Source organism: Phaethon aethereus (assembly GCF_964289735.1).
Source record: "Phaethon aethereus genome assembly, chromosome: Z".
Classification (NCBI taxonomy): domain Eukaryota; kingdom Metazoa; phylum Chordata; class Aves; order Phaethontiformes; family Phaethontidae; genus Phaethon; species Phaethon aethereus.
The window spans coordinates 73,271,660-73,289,147 of record NC_138577.1 but is presented as its reverse complement, the minus strand read 5'-3'; the positions used below and the strand labels follow the sequence as shown (position 1 = coordinate 73,289,147).

General features: G+C 39.2%; 1 protein-coding gene across 1 annotated transcript in view; it reads right to left on the bottom strand.

Annotated features, from left to right (window-relative positions):
- The window catches only part of TDRD7 (tudor domain containing 7), a gene marked incomplete at both ends in the record, with an annotated part of 43,352 nt that overhangs the window by 7,701 nt on the left and 18,163 nt on the right, over positions 1–17,488 (bottom strand). Inside the window, 4 exons of the mRNA XM_082012777.1 lie at positions 16–218; positions 1,080–1,191; positions 2,793–2,979; positions 7,037–7,617. Of these exons, the coding sequence (XP_081868903.1) occupies positions 16–218; positions 1,080–1,191; positions 2,793–2,979; positions 7,037–7,617 (1,083 nt within the window). The remainder of the gene's footprint in view (positions 1–15; positions 219–1,079; positions 1,192–2,792; positions 2,980–7,036; positions 7,618–17,488) is intronic.

Below are 17,488 nucleotides of genomic sequence, written 5' to 3'. Positions count from 1 at the left end.
ACAGGAAGATGGTACCTGTAGGTGCAATTCAAGGGACTTGTCATACAACGCCTTCAGACAAGTAGCATTGATGTTGATATCGTCTTCTCCGGAAGTGTCATAGAGAACAAGAAGAGGAATATCACTCTTTTCCAGTATTTCCACAGCAAATATCTTGGAGCATGTCTGCGATTCCACAGTCTTAACTAGGACAGGATCATCACAGAAGACTTCCAGTCCTGTAAGACACACCATACTTTTTATGTGTCGCTGTATTCAAAGGGAGAAATAATAATCAGATCTGTGTTCACAACAGGAATCTTTCCAAGAATCAGGATGTAGTCAGCAAGCTCTACTGCACCGCTACTTGCATTCTGCTTAATTTCCACCTTTTTAACACAGAAAGCCATATGGGGAGGTTGGGGAAAGAAAAGAAAAAGATCCTCTTCAGAAAGAGTCAAGGCAAATGTGTAGACAAAAAGGAATGCATCCAAGTATTAAAAAACCAACCAAACAAAGGCTCACTCATGGCATTTTTATATATTTAAAATAAAATATTTTTGAAAAGTTATAAATGCCTAACTGTGTCAGGAAGCTAAGTAATTTCCAGCAGAATCTAGGAGGTCTGCAAGTATGCAAGAAAGGGGAAGGATCACTTTAAAATAACAATACAGGATCATGTTTAGGAATATTGCCTGACTGGTCACAACAGATGTGCCTCATTTGTGGAAAAAGGAGTTGTGCTAGTACATTGCTTCACACAACAGCAAATGTTTCCTTGTATTTCTTTAGGCTCGCAAATATTAAAGGGACAAAGACATCCAAGCTAAGTGTAGCAACAACTAAGCTCCACTGCAGAGATACTGGGTATCAAGGTCTTCCAATATCAAGGTTTCTTTATAAAGCTCTCCTTCACATCCTTCCTTTCTTCCTTCTCCTTCTTTCCATGCCTACCTATGTCTGCTTAGACTGGCTGTCTTGGACAAAATCTAACATACATAGAATTATTACAAACAAGGATCAAAACCCCCAGACTGAGATGCTTCAATCCATAAATCATGCAACAGCAAGCTGTATAGTCAACACTGGCTTTCTCTTACCTGCCAGTTTACATTTTGCAGCTTGAAATGGAAGCAAATGGAACTGTTTCTGTAGTTTGTGCACACTGTTGCTTTCAACAAACTCACTGAAGCCATGATCAACATAGCATACCTGATAATGGAAAAGGGAATAAAAGTGTAAGATCCTGAATATAATTGTAAATATGTTTTCCTGAGTCTAGGGAAAACATACTGTTACCACATTCCCCGTGAAGCCACAGACAAATCACTTTTCACTAATTTAGTAGTATATAATGCCATTAGTCTCTGTTTATTTCACTACTTGAATGTTCAGAGTTTTCAGGGAAAGCCTTCTTCTCAAGATCTCTGTAAAACCATCCTCTGCAACTGTTCCACAGAATCTCAGCTCTTAACAGGAACAGTGCTGGAAGGACTCAGCACATATTACCTCAAACCACATGAAGAAAGGTAATAAAGCAGCAATTTTTATTTGTAAAGTTTTGAAAGTGTTAAGAAGTCAAATACCACTTCAGTGCCATTCTATGTTTTGCCTTTTGTTTTTACAACATTAAGAGAATAATTTTGATTTATGGTTATAGTAACTTTCATACAAATGACCACAGTCAATGCAGGAAACCAGTGGGGAAACTGCTGATTGGTAGCAAATAATTGGAGCAAAAGTGAGAGAAAGAAGGCTTTGACACGGATTTTCACAACTGTTTTCTAAACTCTATCATGCAAAATGTCTGCATACCAAATATTGAAAAGGGAGTCTGAACACTGTGTCAGAAGATAATCAGCAAATGCCGCAATACAGCAGTAGTCTTCTTTTGGTTGTTAAGTCTAGCTAGACAGAAATTAGAGGCAAGCTTGCTATCAATGTCCTTGCCACTTCTTTAAGCGAAACAATCTTTTACAAAACTAAGTTTTGACAACCCCCTCCAAGTTCCAGCTGAAGCCTATGACATTAACTTTCAGAAAAACCTCAATTCTAATACATGTGCTATTTAAATATTTATGAAATGGATCAACTTTAGAAGTACGTTAAGCAGATCTGGGTAAAAAGTCACCTAACCAGGGAAAGAAACAAAAAATAAGAAGAAATCATTCATGTTTGACTAGGCAAGAAATAATTTGAAGTTTGAAACTTTTTTTACAGTCCTATCATATGTTCTAGTTTCATTTCAGATGGCAAGAAGAGTCTGTTTTGCCCAGGAATAGTTCAATAATCTCAAAAGAGTTTAACTAAAATGTACACTACATATAACTCCCAGAATACCAGATCTGCCTGGAAGGGAACACAAGTATACCCTTCTCATTGTCTTGCTATTTAGTGCATGTAATAGATGCTTCAGCACAAGACTTCAAACAAGACCTATCAACAAGTGAATTTGTTCTTCCCTTTCCCTTCCTCTGTCCCACTCCAAACAGTGCTACAACACCCATTCCTCCCAAGACTATCAAGGTATGTTTTCAGTACAAAAGTGCTATACAGCCCAGTCTCATATAAAACCCAAAATAAAACCCCCAAACTCAAACTATTTATGGAAAAAAAACCCTGAAAGACCATTTCATTTTGGCAATCACATGACTTCAAAAAAGTCTTAACTTCTCATATAACTGAAAATAGAAGTACTTCAGGGCAAGAAAGGAGAGAATGCTAGTGCAGCATATTTAGGCATTGACTGTGTATGTGAAAAACAAAGATTGTTTCAAGTCTTTCTCCAAGTGTCAAAAGAAGTAATTTCTTGCCTTTATTCTGTTGTCTTCTAAAGAAATTATCCGAGCACGCAGCCAGGCATCTTCTTCGGCATGTACTGCAACAAGTTGCCCAATGCTCAGAGATTGAGCTAGTGACACTGTACTATTCTGACTATAGTATGCTTTCATGTCATCTTCCATTTGCTCCTGGGCAGAAGAATAATCTTTGCCCACATACCTACAGTATTTTACGGGGGGGGAGGGAAAAAAAATTCAACAGAAGAGTTAAGATGCAGCTTCAAAAATCTGAATAAAAACCTAAGAACATTTATATGAATATATGAACATAAGTAAATTATGGATTTATAAATTTTCTAAGCACATCAGTATCCAGACTCTTTGTCCATTAACAGAGCTACAGAAAAGTAACTGGCATGAAATTTAGTACTTTCGTTGACAGCTAAATGTGGTCCAGCAGTGTATAATCTAACATACTCAACTAGATTTTTAGTAAGAGTTCTTACTTGATTATTACAATCATGTAGCGGAACCTGACCGTAAGAGTAGAGTAGTATCTGGGACCAAGTATAAAAGAGAACTAATATGTCATCTCTGAAGTAACTCTGTCATAAACAAACACCAGCTTAATCAGGTTTTCACTAAGGTTGATCAAAAACAAGGCATCTAAAATAACTTTACAAATCAGCTGTCAAACCATGTGCTGTTTACTCTTGGCCTTCAGAACAATCCTGATATTACTGTGCTGACCTAATGGTTCATACTGAAGCAGTTTGTACTGCATAGATCTTCTTTAATATAAAGTATATAAACTTACTGCAAACTCCAAATGGGAAGTTCTGAATGCTTCAGAAACAAGCCAGATTGGAGCAGACAAAAGGAAAACTTGTTCCCAAATTTGTATTAGTAGCTACTGTTTAAACTTGTTCATAGAATGATTAATACTGTTAATTTCTACCACACAGTTTAGATTATCATCCTATAAAAAGCTAGGTTTATTCTGAAGGTCTGCTATATGCCCAGGATTAGTGCAGATACTGTACTCCAACACACTATGCTAACTTTGTTATAAATATTAAGTTAAACCTGATCACATTCCAGGGAACCCTCATTTTCCTAAAGATAGCCTGCTACTTCACCATCCAATTACATATTACTTTTCAGAATGGCAGCCCTTTTGTTTCTGTGTAAGCATTCATCTACTTCATAATGGACATGAAGCAGGGTGACAGTCACATTTTGTGCTACTTATAAGTTTATTTCTTGACATTTGTTTTATAAAGATACTTAACAGACAGTAGGACTACCTTAAAAAAAAGTAGAAGGATCTTTCAGAATTTCCTGGCTCACTATTTTCTGGTAATAGGTGAGCATCATACTGAAGAAGTTCTTGGTTACTCAAAGCCAACTGAAAAATTATTTTTCAGATTCTTCAGAAAAGAATCTTGGAAAGCAACCTCAGAAAGGTGTGTGTTAGATACTAATTTGTCAGAGATTAGTGACATAGATGTGCTATGTCTCTAATGAATACATGTGAATACACTGCAAGTGTGTATTCAGCGTGATTCTTAGTCTCCACTGGAACCAATTCACATGTCAAGTAAAGCTTGCTGCTTCATTGTGAAAAGAACAGAGGGTATGCTTCCACAGTGAAATAAACTATAAAATTTTGCCTATTCAAAAAGATAGAAGAAGAGGAAAAAAGTATCCAAGCTGTAGCACACAAACCCAAGGCAGTTTAGAATAAAAGGTGACAGTTAATTATTATTTCTTGTGAGAATTTAAATGTAGCACCTAGCATATCATCTGTGCCTTCAATCACACTGTTGTAGATGTATAGCAAGTATCTAGGAGTGTTTCCATCACCTCACTTTCATTCTGACTACATCAGAATTCTTACAGAATTGTGCCACGTCTGAAAATTGAAATAGCACCAAACCTTCCAGCTTTGTCTTAATTAGTACTGCAGTAGAAAGGTTTCAGCCAAACAACACTTAGCCACATACCAAGGAAGTAAAGAGATATTGCTCCATCCCCAAGACAGAGAGAGGAATCTTGATTTTATTGATCCTGCAAAAGTCAACATCAACCAATAGCTGCTACACAATTCTTGAGTAGATCAGGAGAAAGCGACTGCTAGTACATGCATGGGAAAGGTGAGTTCATGCAGTGCCCTTCCTGTATGCCTACATGAACGTTTTCTTGTCATAGCAAAAAGCTATTCCCTTCAGGGCTAGTTTCACATCTTGAAGGTAAATGACCTTGCCCATGAAGTACATAGACAACCCTAAGTAGTCATTTCTGTATCTAGGACCAAGAAACCACTAATCACTAGCATGCACCTACAAAGAGCTCACAAATTCATAAACTTTAATACTGTCCAAGAACCATGGTCCAAAATTTGGGAACTGTTGCTTCAGAGAAATTTAACATCATCATCCTCAGCTCATCAGTGTCATATGGCAGTTTAATCCATGGAACTGGAAGCTTCCCCCAAATAATTAGTTGAAATATCGTTAAAATAACAGATTAGAAAGCTAAGATTTGTTACTCCACATATACAGCAATTTATTGATGCTGACAAAATTAAAAGGTGTACAGCAAGATGGAAGAAGTTTTGCAGTTACATCCTACTGGCATAGCAAGCTGGAAGTAAGAGACAGATAATTTGCTTCTGCTCTTCCCATTACAAAACACGCAATATGCATTGTGTCTAACTGTTTCAGTACCTCTATTAGCAGATGATTACATGTCTTAAATTGGCTGTCTTTCCTGGCACTATTCATCTTCATCATCTTTCATGTCAGACTAAATTCAAACAGAGCTCTCACAGGAACAACCTAAAACATAAAGCCTCTCTTTTCTTTGATACAGTTCTTCCTCCTGTGATTTCTTGTTTTAAGCTTAGGCTCCCTCACAAATTCCAGCTGTCTTGTTTGCTAAAATGATTGAGTTGTCCAGCCAGACATAGTAAAAATGTTAATGATGGATGAAGAATCTTGCCTTAAATTATGCTTTCTGGTAAGATCAGTATACAAAATAAATGTATAAGCAATGTACAAAAGAGGCTTCTCTGAGAAAAAGTACAAAATAGGAACTGTGCTAGCAGCTAAAACAAAGATGGTAACATTCTCAAATGAGAATTTCTCTCATAACCCCCAAGTATAGGGATTTTTGCTACAGATTACCAGCTATTAAGATTCCATGACTTCAGGGAACTTACATGGTGGACTGACACATAAAGGAAGTTCAAGGTTGAATATTCCAATACTTTACTGATAGCCAGAGAGAAGAAGAGTATCTAGATTTCAGCCTTAAGGCTAGTGTATTGAATATTGCCAACCAGCAATGAGGAACAGAGTATTAGTTTCATAGTGAAAGGATCTGCAAGTAAACTGCACTCGTACTTATTTCAACCCTAATCAGGACCTCTGAGAATGACTGAAACTATCCAATGAAACATGAAACTGCAGGAACTAGTGGGAAAAGACACAGAGCTGTCAAAATAGTATATTACCACACAGTTGCTCAATTCATCCTTCGAAGTGACATATAAAACTTTTCAAGATTAGGCTTGATTTGAAATAATTGTCAAAATTAAATATTTTCCAGAAAAATTGTTTGGGTTTTTTGTTTGTTTGTTTTAAGGGTTAAAGAACTGCTAGGGTTTGTGTGTTTTATCCCAGCAATGAAATACAGAAAGCTTATCATGGTACTTCCTGAAACAATACAGTAACATATACATAAGACAGCCACTACAATCCACTTCTTACACTGTCCTCTAAGGCTGGGCTGATGAGCAACCAAACGAAGAAGCACCAGTAGTTTATTGTTGGATGGAAGCTCATCCGTAAACAAAATGAAAACTGCAGTGTAATCTGGACACACTCAAGCCACACCTAGTTAGTAGTCAGTTATAGAAGTAAATAATATTTTAATAAGTACTGTGGCAATATCTGAATACTACTATGTTTTATAGTAGGGTTATTTTAAAAAGTCTTCCAATGGCAAGTCAAATCTGCTTTGATTCCAAGACAAGCTAATGATAGAATTGACCAGGTCAGAAAAGCTTTTTCTTCCTAAAAAAAAATTCCACTTTTTCTGACAAAGTTTCAGAAAATTCCCATATAAGGACACAAACAAAAGGAGTCTTAAGTTTCATTATCAAAGTCCTGCAACCTCTTGTTCATCTGTTCTCTTATGGCAGACCTGCATAATATGAATATGCGGATTTATAAATAAAGCAAAAAAAGATAGACTCTGAAGTACAAACTTGCCTAATTAGGACCTCATTAGTGTTTTTCAGTTCTAACACCATGACGGACACAGATCCTTCTGATGGAATGATTAGAGGAGGAACAGTTACATTCTCTGGATACTGGTCCTTGGATTCTTCATACTGTTGTTCAGCTGTGGCCTTCACACCATCATGCCTCTGGACCTTCTCAGCAACATTCAGATTTTCATCAATACCTCCTTGGGGTTTAGCATAGAGGATGGCTTTTCTGGGGACTTCAGATACATAGTCCACTACACATACATCTGAAAGCAACTCTAGATTATTTAGAATGTCTTCTGGAAATTTTACTTGGTAAGTGTCTTGGTACAATTTTGGAAGCGCATTAGCCCAAAGACCACTGGAATACTTCAGCAAGATGTTAACAACTTTCTGCTTGAAGTCACTACTAAGTGATGTAGGCATGGTCTCCATATTTGGTTTTAACAGAGGGTCTACTTTTGAAGAAGTAACATTCTGAGATGCCTTTTCTTGCTCTATATTACTTTTTGCTATCGGTGGTACCTTCTTAGCAGGATAAAGAAGCCCATCCATCTGATCACCTCTGTGTACTTTCTCCACCTTGGAAAACAAAAAGTAGAGTCAATAATCAGTTGCATCTCTAAGTCTAAATCATTTTGCAAATACAATTTTATAACATGCCTTTTATGCAGACTTTGAAGTGTACATCCAGAGGAATTAAGCTTGAGGCAGTTACTACAGGGTAGTATTTCTTGTAATGCTTCTTCCTCCATTTTGAAGGATACCAAACACGACTACATCAGTGCAGAGCAAATACCTAACCTATGCAATACAACTCGGACTTGCTTCCAAAGAAGTATAGTCTCTCTTTTCTCCTATGAGGACCAGAAGATGACGAAACACTCCAAAAACTTAGGTCTTTTGCACAGTAACCCCCTGATCTTCCGCACAGGTAAGCATATCATAAGTTTACTGAGAGAAAGGGGATTTGATTGTATACTTCAGAAACAAGAGAACACCTGTTAGGCAGTGTTGTAAAGACTATCTACTGTCATGCTCAGGGAATTATTTTTTTACTTTAAAAAGGTTCTGAAATTAAGGAAGAAATTTCTGGATCATAATAAATTTAATGATAAATTTGATTAGGCCTTTTTAAACCATGCCCACAGCCTCCCTCCAGACCTAGATGTTTTGCCAGCCCATATGTCTCTACCCTTTGCAAAGTTCAATAATAAGCATCTCACATGGTCTGAAACCACAACCTTTAAAGCACCATTTGAGAACTATAGAAACAAATTCACAATAAATTTCCTCTTCCTAAAGCTATGCAATTTCAACCTAGATCAGCCTAACCATAGCTTAGCAGGAATATATATGTAGAATTGAGATAACAAAAGCTCACTGTTTTCACATTGGTCCCAAAGCAAGAACAACTCTTGCAATAAAGAAAGTTAAAGTTTACGTAGCTCCACCTTGACATTTCTTCCTCACAGGAAACAACTCTCATCAGTTTCCTAGGCCCACATCACATCAAAGTCCTTTTCGGAGGCAGATCAATGAATAAAACATTGAGTAGTTTAATTACTTGCTACTACTCAGAGATAGCATTTACTTGTATGATATTGATGTCCATACCCATCTTATAAACCTTTTAAGAGTTTTATAAACCTTGTTGAAGTAATTCTTTGCTGTTCCGTCTTAGCAATATACAACAGAAGCATAACGAAGACGACTTTAGGTATTATCTTACATAACAAGAATAATACATGTCACTCATTATCAAGATAACATTATCAAGACAAGAACATTTAGTTACAATACATTGAAAAAACAGGGAAAAAATGGCATTACTGTGTCAAGACTCCTGTATTTTCTCCTACGTGCACTTCTTTATACTCAGCCCAAATTGCCACATGATGATCTGAGTTGACAGAGTCAGCAAAACCACCTAAGGGTTACTACACAAGTGCATTTCCATACACTTGCTGTGCACTACATTGTCTAGACTGGTGCAAAAGCAAGCTATCAAAGAGTTCCTGGGAATAGGTCTTGGTCAACTTCTAGGAACACTAGCACGTGTGCTATCTAAAACTGATGCAAATAGTTTTCATAGATATAAGAAGATATTAACCACATTAGAGAATTCTCATGCATTCATGGTGGCATGCCTGAATCCTTCTATATCAGTGAAAATCAAAGTAAACATTTTCTGCAAAAATAAGACATGCAAATGCAGACAAACCCATCTAATAACCCTCAGCTCCCTGAATTCATGCTAATGAGTCCACTTTAAGACTTGAATCTTTCCAAGTAGGCTCACTAAACCAAGGAGACATTCGCTCTTAATTGGGGGGAGGGGAGATGTAGTGTCCTACAGACATACATTTACTAAAGAATACATATCTACTATAGGATAAAATATAAACAAATTATATAAAAGACTTCAATGTACCAGTGGTACATTCACTAAGTTTTTAAGCATCTCTGCTAGCCCACTTTATAAAAGACATGACAAACCATACCTGGTCATGCAACCTAGAAGGACCAGAGATGTCTTCAAGGATTCATAACAGGAAGACCTACATTTATATCCCCTGGGGGTATAATGCTCTTGAACCACAGGCAAAGAAAGGATCTTTGTTAAAAAACAAACAAAAAATCAAAGCCTTGCAAGGGTAATGCTCCATCTACACTCTACCTTCAAAATACAGTCAAGAGACCAAAGTATACCAAGTGGCCCAGAGAAAAAAATCAGGGCACACTACGTTGGCAGGTAATGACATCCTAGATACAGAGGAATTGATCAGGATGTCCAAAGTGTCCAGGCACGAGATTGAGGAATTTGTTTAAATGACCAGCCAAGGAAACTTTTAGCTTCAGAAAATATTTGGCATTTATGAGGACAACAATCTGTTTGAAAAGGCTTTGTTGTCAACTGTATGAGGTTTAATAAGGCCAAGTGCCGGGTCCTGCACTTCGGTCACAACAACCCCACGCAACGCTACAGGCTTGGGGAGGAGTGGCTGGAGAGCTGCCTGGCAGAAAAGGACCTGGGGGTGCTGGTTGACAGCTGGATGAATATGAGCCAACAGTGTGCCCAGGTGGCCAAGAAGACCAACAGCATCCTGGCCTGTACCAGAAATAGTGTGGCCAGCAGGAGTAGGGAAGTGATTTTACCCCTGTACTCGGCACTGGTGAGGCCACACCTTGAATCCTGTGTTCAGTGTTGAGCCCCTCACTACAAGAAGGATGTTGAGGTGCTGGAGCGTGTCCAGAGAAGGGCAATGATGCTGGTGAGGGGTCTGGAGCACAAGTCTTATGAGGAGCATCTGAGGGAACTGGGGTTGTTCAGTCTGGAGAAGAGGAGGCTGAGAGGAGACCTTATCGCTCTCTACAACTACCTGAAAGGAGGTTGTGGCGAGGTGGGTGCTGGTCTCTTCTCCCAAGTAACTAGTGATAGGACGAGAGGAAATGGCCTCAAGTTGCGCCAGGGGAGGTTTAGATTGGATATTAAGAAAAATTTCTTAATGGAGAGAGTGGTGAAGCATGGAACAGGCTGCCCAGAGAGGTAGTGGAATCATCATCACTGGAAGTGTTCAAAAAACGTGTGGACATGGCACTTCAGGACATGGTTTAGTGGACATGGTGCTGTTGAGTTGATGGTTGGACTTGATGATCTTAAAGGTCTTTTCCAACCTTAATGATTCTATGAAAATCAAATCCTCTTGAGGTACACGTCAGACTTCTCATCCTCTCAGCTGGATTCATTGTGATTCTGATAACATTAACACTCCACTCCTCCCTGCTCTTCCAAGTAGCTGCCTCTGAAAGCAACAGTTTAAACTACAAAGCTGTTGAATATGCATGCAAAGTAACAAAATCTGGGGGAAAAAAAGCAGATTTGTGCAATGTTCTTGAAAGCCTGAAGATCCCCACTGCACAGGGTGGCATCAGACAAAGTAAAGAGCTTTTTCTTACAAGGCTGTGGAAGCCTCTTACATCATCCGGTTATAGCTGATCCTTGGGATCCACTCCAGCTACTATAGCTTCTAGTCCAATATGCAATCAAATCTTTTGCACAGAAACTATGATACCTAACTTCTTACCCTAAATGCCAAAAGGACACATTAAAAGGCTTGTCTTCAGCCGACCCTCATGTCAACTCAGAAGCTGGAACAGGACTGGAATATGTTGCCCAGAAAGGTTGTAGAGTGTCTGTTTTTCAAATATGATCGGATACAGCCCTGGGCAAACTGCTTATGGCGACCCTGCTTGAGCAGGGGGGGTTGCACTAGGAAATCTCAAGAGGTCCCTTCCAACCTCAGTGATTCTGTGATTCTGTGAAATGTTTACACAGTGCTAGAAGAACTGTCTCAGTTCTTCTAAATTTCAGTTCAATTTCAATTATCAGGATGTAAGAATCATTGAATCTTTGGGTTGGAAGGGACTTTTAGAGGTCATCTAGTCCAACCCCCCTGCAATGAGCAGGGACATCTTCAACTAGATCAGGTTGCTCAGAGCCCTGTCCAACCTGACCTGGAACGTTTCCAGGGATGGGATATCTACCACCTCTCTGGGAAACCTGTGCCAATGTTGCACCACCCTCATTGTGAAAAATTTCTTCCTTAGATCTAGTCAAAATCCACCTTCTTTTAGTTTAAAAGCATTACCCCTTGTCCTATCGCTACAGGCCCTGCTAAAAAGAAGCCTCCTTTAAGTAGTGGAAGGCTGCAATAAGGTCTCCCCGAAGCCTTCTCTTCTCCAGGCTCAACAACGCCAAAATCACAGGCCTCTTACAGTACTAGGGAAGGCAAAATAATTTTGAAAGTATTTTGATTTAATAGCCTTTTCTACCACTCACCCTGACAAGTATGCCAGTTTTCTTACAAGGGCCCAGAAAAGATCAGTTATGATATTTAGACTGGCAATGACAACAATAAGTTTTGGTGGATTCTTCAGAGCAAATACAGAAGATACTTTCAGCCCTTCAACTGAAGTGAAAATTCTCAGATGATACAATAACTCTGAAAACTTTCTATTTCCGGTAGTCATTACTTCAGTACTTAACTGAAATGTTAAAATACAAGTCATACTGGGCATATTTTTCAATTTTCTTTTACTGTTAGACTAAAAGATCCTTATTGCCAAGATATTTATTGTCCAAGTTCAGCTAGAGCTCAGGGCTAAGGTGGTAAGCTCTGCAAAGTTCAGAAGTGTCTTTAGGTTGCCCCCTTCTGCCCATCTTCCTTGCCCTCCCAGTTCATTAACTTTCACATCACAGTGAAGATATTCTCCACAGTTCCTCATGCTTTTGAGACTGTAACTACTGAAAACACACAGCTACAAGTAAAACTCTGTGATGCAATAAACCAGCTGAGACAATTTAACAATTCTGTACTGCTGAGGGCTGCCCTTATTCCTCACATCCGTATGCCAGCACTGAGGATCAGCAAACACCTTTGTCAGCAGTTCTTTTTGGCTGCACTGCATTATGAGGTGAAAATTAGTGAAGTCTTCCTAAGGGGTCAGAGAAGTGCAAGATTTAACACACAAAGAGTTGCTAGGGTATGTGAAGCAGGAACAAGTTAAGATGCTGTCAAATGGAGTCTGACTTCATTTGGTGGCTCATCATGTTGTCTAACCACTCACCAGTAAGACTGAGCTTCAGGAACATTGAGTTACAGCCTGTTCTAGCACTGTGTTTCAGCAGCAAAGTTATTCTGGATCTTAAGTCCTCAACTGCCTCATTTCCACACATAATATGATGTCATCTTCTCAGTGAGGCTGATGCCAACTATATTTTGCCCTGTGCTGTACTATATACAACACATCTAGTTAAATTTTAGGGAGAACACATTTTCCGTTCATTGAACTCCATTCTAAATGGCTAGTGGCTCTGTGTCTAGTACTGAGATACTCACTAAAGCAAATTGTCAGACTAAACACTGATTATTCAATGAGCACAGCAAAAGAAAGTGAACTGTCATAATGCTAGAGCTCATGCGCAGGAGACAGTTCACAGGGCTTGTGTAAAACTGTGCAAGCTTTCATTCATACATACTACCGGCCATGACATCCCACTCCATCTCCTCCATGTGCAAAGTACATTCCAGCTTATAAGAACACACTATCAATTATGTACAACTAAAGCTGAATTTTTTATTCTCTGAAGTCCATTTCTCTGCTTGGAATGACGACTTTTGCTTCACACAGCTTAACTGTGGCATAGTAATTCCTTGCTTGAGAGTAAAAACCTGACAGAACCAAAGTTGGTCAAGAAATACAAGTGGTTACTTCGGCAATCCTCCTCTTATCTGAGCGGACCAGTTTAACTAACTATGAACACTACAGTAAAAACTCAGCTGCCAGATGTACTAGTATGTAGTACCCAATTCATTAAGGGAAGGGATACTGCCCAGGAACAGAGATTGAGAAAATAACAGCTCTAACCCTCTTTCTGTCAGTCAGTTCAGCAGCCATCTTCCTGAGCTTTTAGTTTCACTTTCTGCAAACAGTCACATCTTCTAAAAAATGTAACAGATGAAGAATATTCTGAGAACCAGATACTGTTAAAAAAAAAAAAAAAAATCAACAAAATATCCTACCTGGCAACTAGGCAACATATGCAAGCCCCATTCTTGTTTAAAAATATCTTCTACATTCCTGTTTGTAATGATAAACTTCAACTTGTAATGACTACTTAAAAAAACAACAAACAAAAAACCAACCACAAACATCCAAAACCCACAAAACAAAAAACATGCCAATTTTCCCCTTCTTTTCTCCAATTTTTTCCAATTATGTATCAGACAGACAGCTGTTGGGATCTGCCCAGCACCATCCCAGGCATCTGAGAGATGAAATGAAGCACTAAGCTTTCTTTTACTGTGTAAAACCTCCTCAGAGCAGATAGCCAGGCAAATGTTCTCCAGTCTGATGACCACTTTCACACAGTTCAGTCAATACAATACCAAAATGCTTAAGTGCAGTAAAGAATATGCTCAGGTATTAAATATTGTTTAGTCATATGCTTATTAAAAAAAAAAGACAACTGACTGAGGAATGGAAGATCACTGGAGATAAAACTGGCCTCTGATGATGACAGATTCATGGTTAAACTGATAGGTAGCTAGAGTCAGTAGGATGTTTTACAAAAAAGAACATCTTTGTTCCAGAACTGTTGAAAAGCAAGGATATCTTTTCCAGTACAACTGGAATTTCCAAATTCAGAATGGTAGTGTTATTTTTTTATCAGCTCATTAAGGAAACAGATAGAAAGACTACGGCAGCCATTACTACATGAAAACTCTAGAAGCAAATCTAGAAGCATGCATCCCTTCTTTCTGACAATTAAAAGGTGGCTGCCTACTATGCGCTCCTTCTCCTCTAACTGCAAGAAAGAATTTGGGAAGACAAGCGGAGAAAAAGATGATAGAAGACAGCTTCACCTGACAAACAACACAGGGGATTGACATACTTTGTCATCTTCTCTGGTTCGTTGTATGAGCATGAAAAAAGGCCGCTACTAGAAAGAAGCCAGCACCAAGACTGGATGGAAGGCCGCTACTAGAAAGAAGCCAGCACCAAGACTGGATGGAAAGAATCAGCTGTGGAATAATTACACACAGGCAGGCTGAATCAATGCATTAGAAGAGCTATACTGGGTGACAACAAAGATGTTCCTAGCCTGACATCCCTTTTGACAACAGCAGGTGCCTAGGAAAAAACATAGGGGATAGGATGAATGTAGCTATACCTTTTCCTCCCATTTTGGATACTCCATAATTCAGGCACTATCAGTTAGAGACAGTTTTTTTGGAATAAAGTAGTTCATGACAACTGAAGCCAGGGATCATCCATTCATTAGTGAATGTATTCACTTTTGAATTCAAGATGATGACCATTCCCCATTTACCTTCCCCAGGTGCCTTATTATATTATAGCCCGTATCTCCATCCTTCCCGACCTAAATCATCTAATTTAATTGTTACTCATACAGAATCCATTACTTATTACCCATGACCCTTCTGAATCACCCTCTCACTCTGCTTGATTTTTCAGTGAGGGTTTTTTTGGTGCATTTTCTGGGTGGAGAACAGAGGAGCACATCTTATTTTGACATGTGCTTACACAATACATTTCCTCAGTGGTACAGTGTTTTCTATTTTGTTCTCTATTCATGAGAATAGAGACTGGACTGTCTTTTCAGAGAAGTCTGCTGCCTCCCTGGGGCCCAAATTAGAGATGTCACCAGGCGACTGAAAAGCTTTGTACAACTTTCAGACTATTACCCACTCCTGTTCTTTCAGGTGGGTACTAACGATGTTGCAACAAAAAGTCTAAGGTTGATCAAAACACATTTCAGGGCCCTGGGAAGAAGGCTAAAAAATTCAGGAGCACAAGTAGTATTTACCTCAATTCTCTCAGTAATGGGGAGAGACTTTGGAGGAAACAGACAAGCCCAAGATATAAATACCTGGCTCCAAGACTGGTGCTTCCACCAAAACTTTGGGTTTTATAACCATGGGAGAACCTTCGAAGCACGAGGTATGATGGGGCCTGATGGGATCCATCTGTCCTGATGGCAGGATCACATCTTTGGTTGTAAGCTGGAAGGACTGATTGAGAGGGCTTTAAACTAGAATCACGGAGGGAAGAGGATGTCAAGAGGATTGCCAAAGGTAAGCCAAAGGTTGGCATGGCATTGCCTGAGGGTGGCAACGTTAGCAGGAACATTTACACTGCTCCTAGGAGCACAAGGGGCTCAGGAGCACATCTGAAATGCTTGTACACCAACGCATGCAATATGAAAAACAAGCAGGATGAACCAGAAGCATTGGTCAGTTCCCAGAGCTATGATATCATTGGTATTAGCAAGACTTGGTGGAATGAGTCCCATGACTGGAGTGCTGGGATGGAGGGCCAGCAACCTGGTATTAGGAAGTTCCACAATTCTTCAGAGCGCCCTCATCTTTATAACCCTGAACAACGTTGTATTACTAGCCATCCTAACTTGTATTTACCAACTCACTTGTTACAAACCTGACCAGCATGTGCCTAAGTGTCCCCCCTGTGGAAACCCACCATGACATCTACCTTTCTGAAGGCCAACCATTTCAGTCTTGCTGCATTTCCAGTCTTTTAACCAATTATACATCAGTGCAAGGACCTTCCCTAATGTCCTAGGACTGCCTAATTCTCTAGAAGCTTCTGGAAAAGAACTCTGGAAATTCAAGTAAATGTTTTGAGAAAAGATGTAGGAATTCAGTCTTCTCTTGAATTGCCATATCTGAATCGCCATCTCCAGAATTACAGAGTTCAAGTAATTAAGGAGAGCTGAGCATGTGCAAGGAAAAAGTCTTTTAAACATACATACCACTCAATAAGGGGGGTTTATAATCAGACTGCAAAGGGAACAACAAGACATGCTGCCAGTACCAAAAGTAAATTTATTACTTTTTTGGATACAAGTCTGCATCCCTCTCATTCTCATACCTCTGCTGTAATGTTCTCTCTCCCTCAGGGGTTCAGCTGCCTGCATCCCAAGGATTCAAGGCTGAGCCCAAACACAGCAGAGCTACACAACCTTGGCTCAGAATTCTTAAAAAAAAAAAAAAAAGCTAAGTTGTGAGAAAAATCTGTAGAAAGATAAGAAATGAGACAGGGGTAGGATGGCTAAAAAGGGGATGACTAACTGCTCAAAGATACATGACAAAGTAATTCAAATGGAAAGGTGTAAGCTTCTGATTAAAAAAACCATGAAGATGGGAGGGTCAGCACCAGTCATCACTTTTTTCAAAGCACTAGTCTTGCTGGAGATGGAAGCAGACAATTCAGCAACACTCTGGATATGACCAACAGAGCTGTTGAAGCAGACTCTTCTTTTCCTGACTGAAGCCTGTCTGGACAGGAAAGACTTTTTGGAGATTACATAAGGGGGTTGAGCACATTTATTCTCAGCCAGTTGCTCATTAGGCTTGGCTATAATCTGTGAGTACTAGCCACTACACAATTGCTCTGTATTTTTGCATTTAGCTGTGCAAAGTATGTTGCTACAAGCAAGATGCTCCAGCAAGCTAACTTAAAGAAGAGCGGTAACAGATCGATGGAGAACAAGCACAGCTTCAATCCTTTGCAGTAGGTCCTCTTGCCTGAAAGGTGAAGCCTGAAAATAAGATCATCAAGCTGCAACTTACAGTGATTTTTGTAGACTTCAGCTCACTAGATAGGAGAAGTTTCCAATTACTGGTGGTTGTAACTTAAACACAGAAATGATCATTTCCCAAAAGTAAAAAATTAAATCCCTTCCTTTCAGACAAAAGTTTAGCGATGCCAGTTATTCAGAAATTACACTGTCCAGAGCAGAGTCCTCAAATGATGAGCTTGGAGATGCTGAAAGCCTATTGCAAGGTTTATTGAGTGCTGGTTTGTAACTAAGCTACTACTGATCAGTGTGCATTCAATAAGAGTA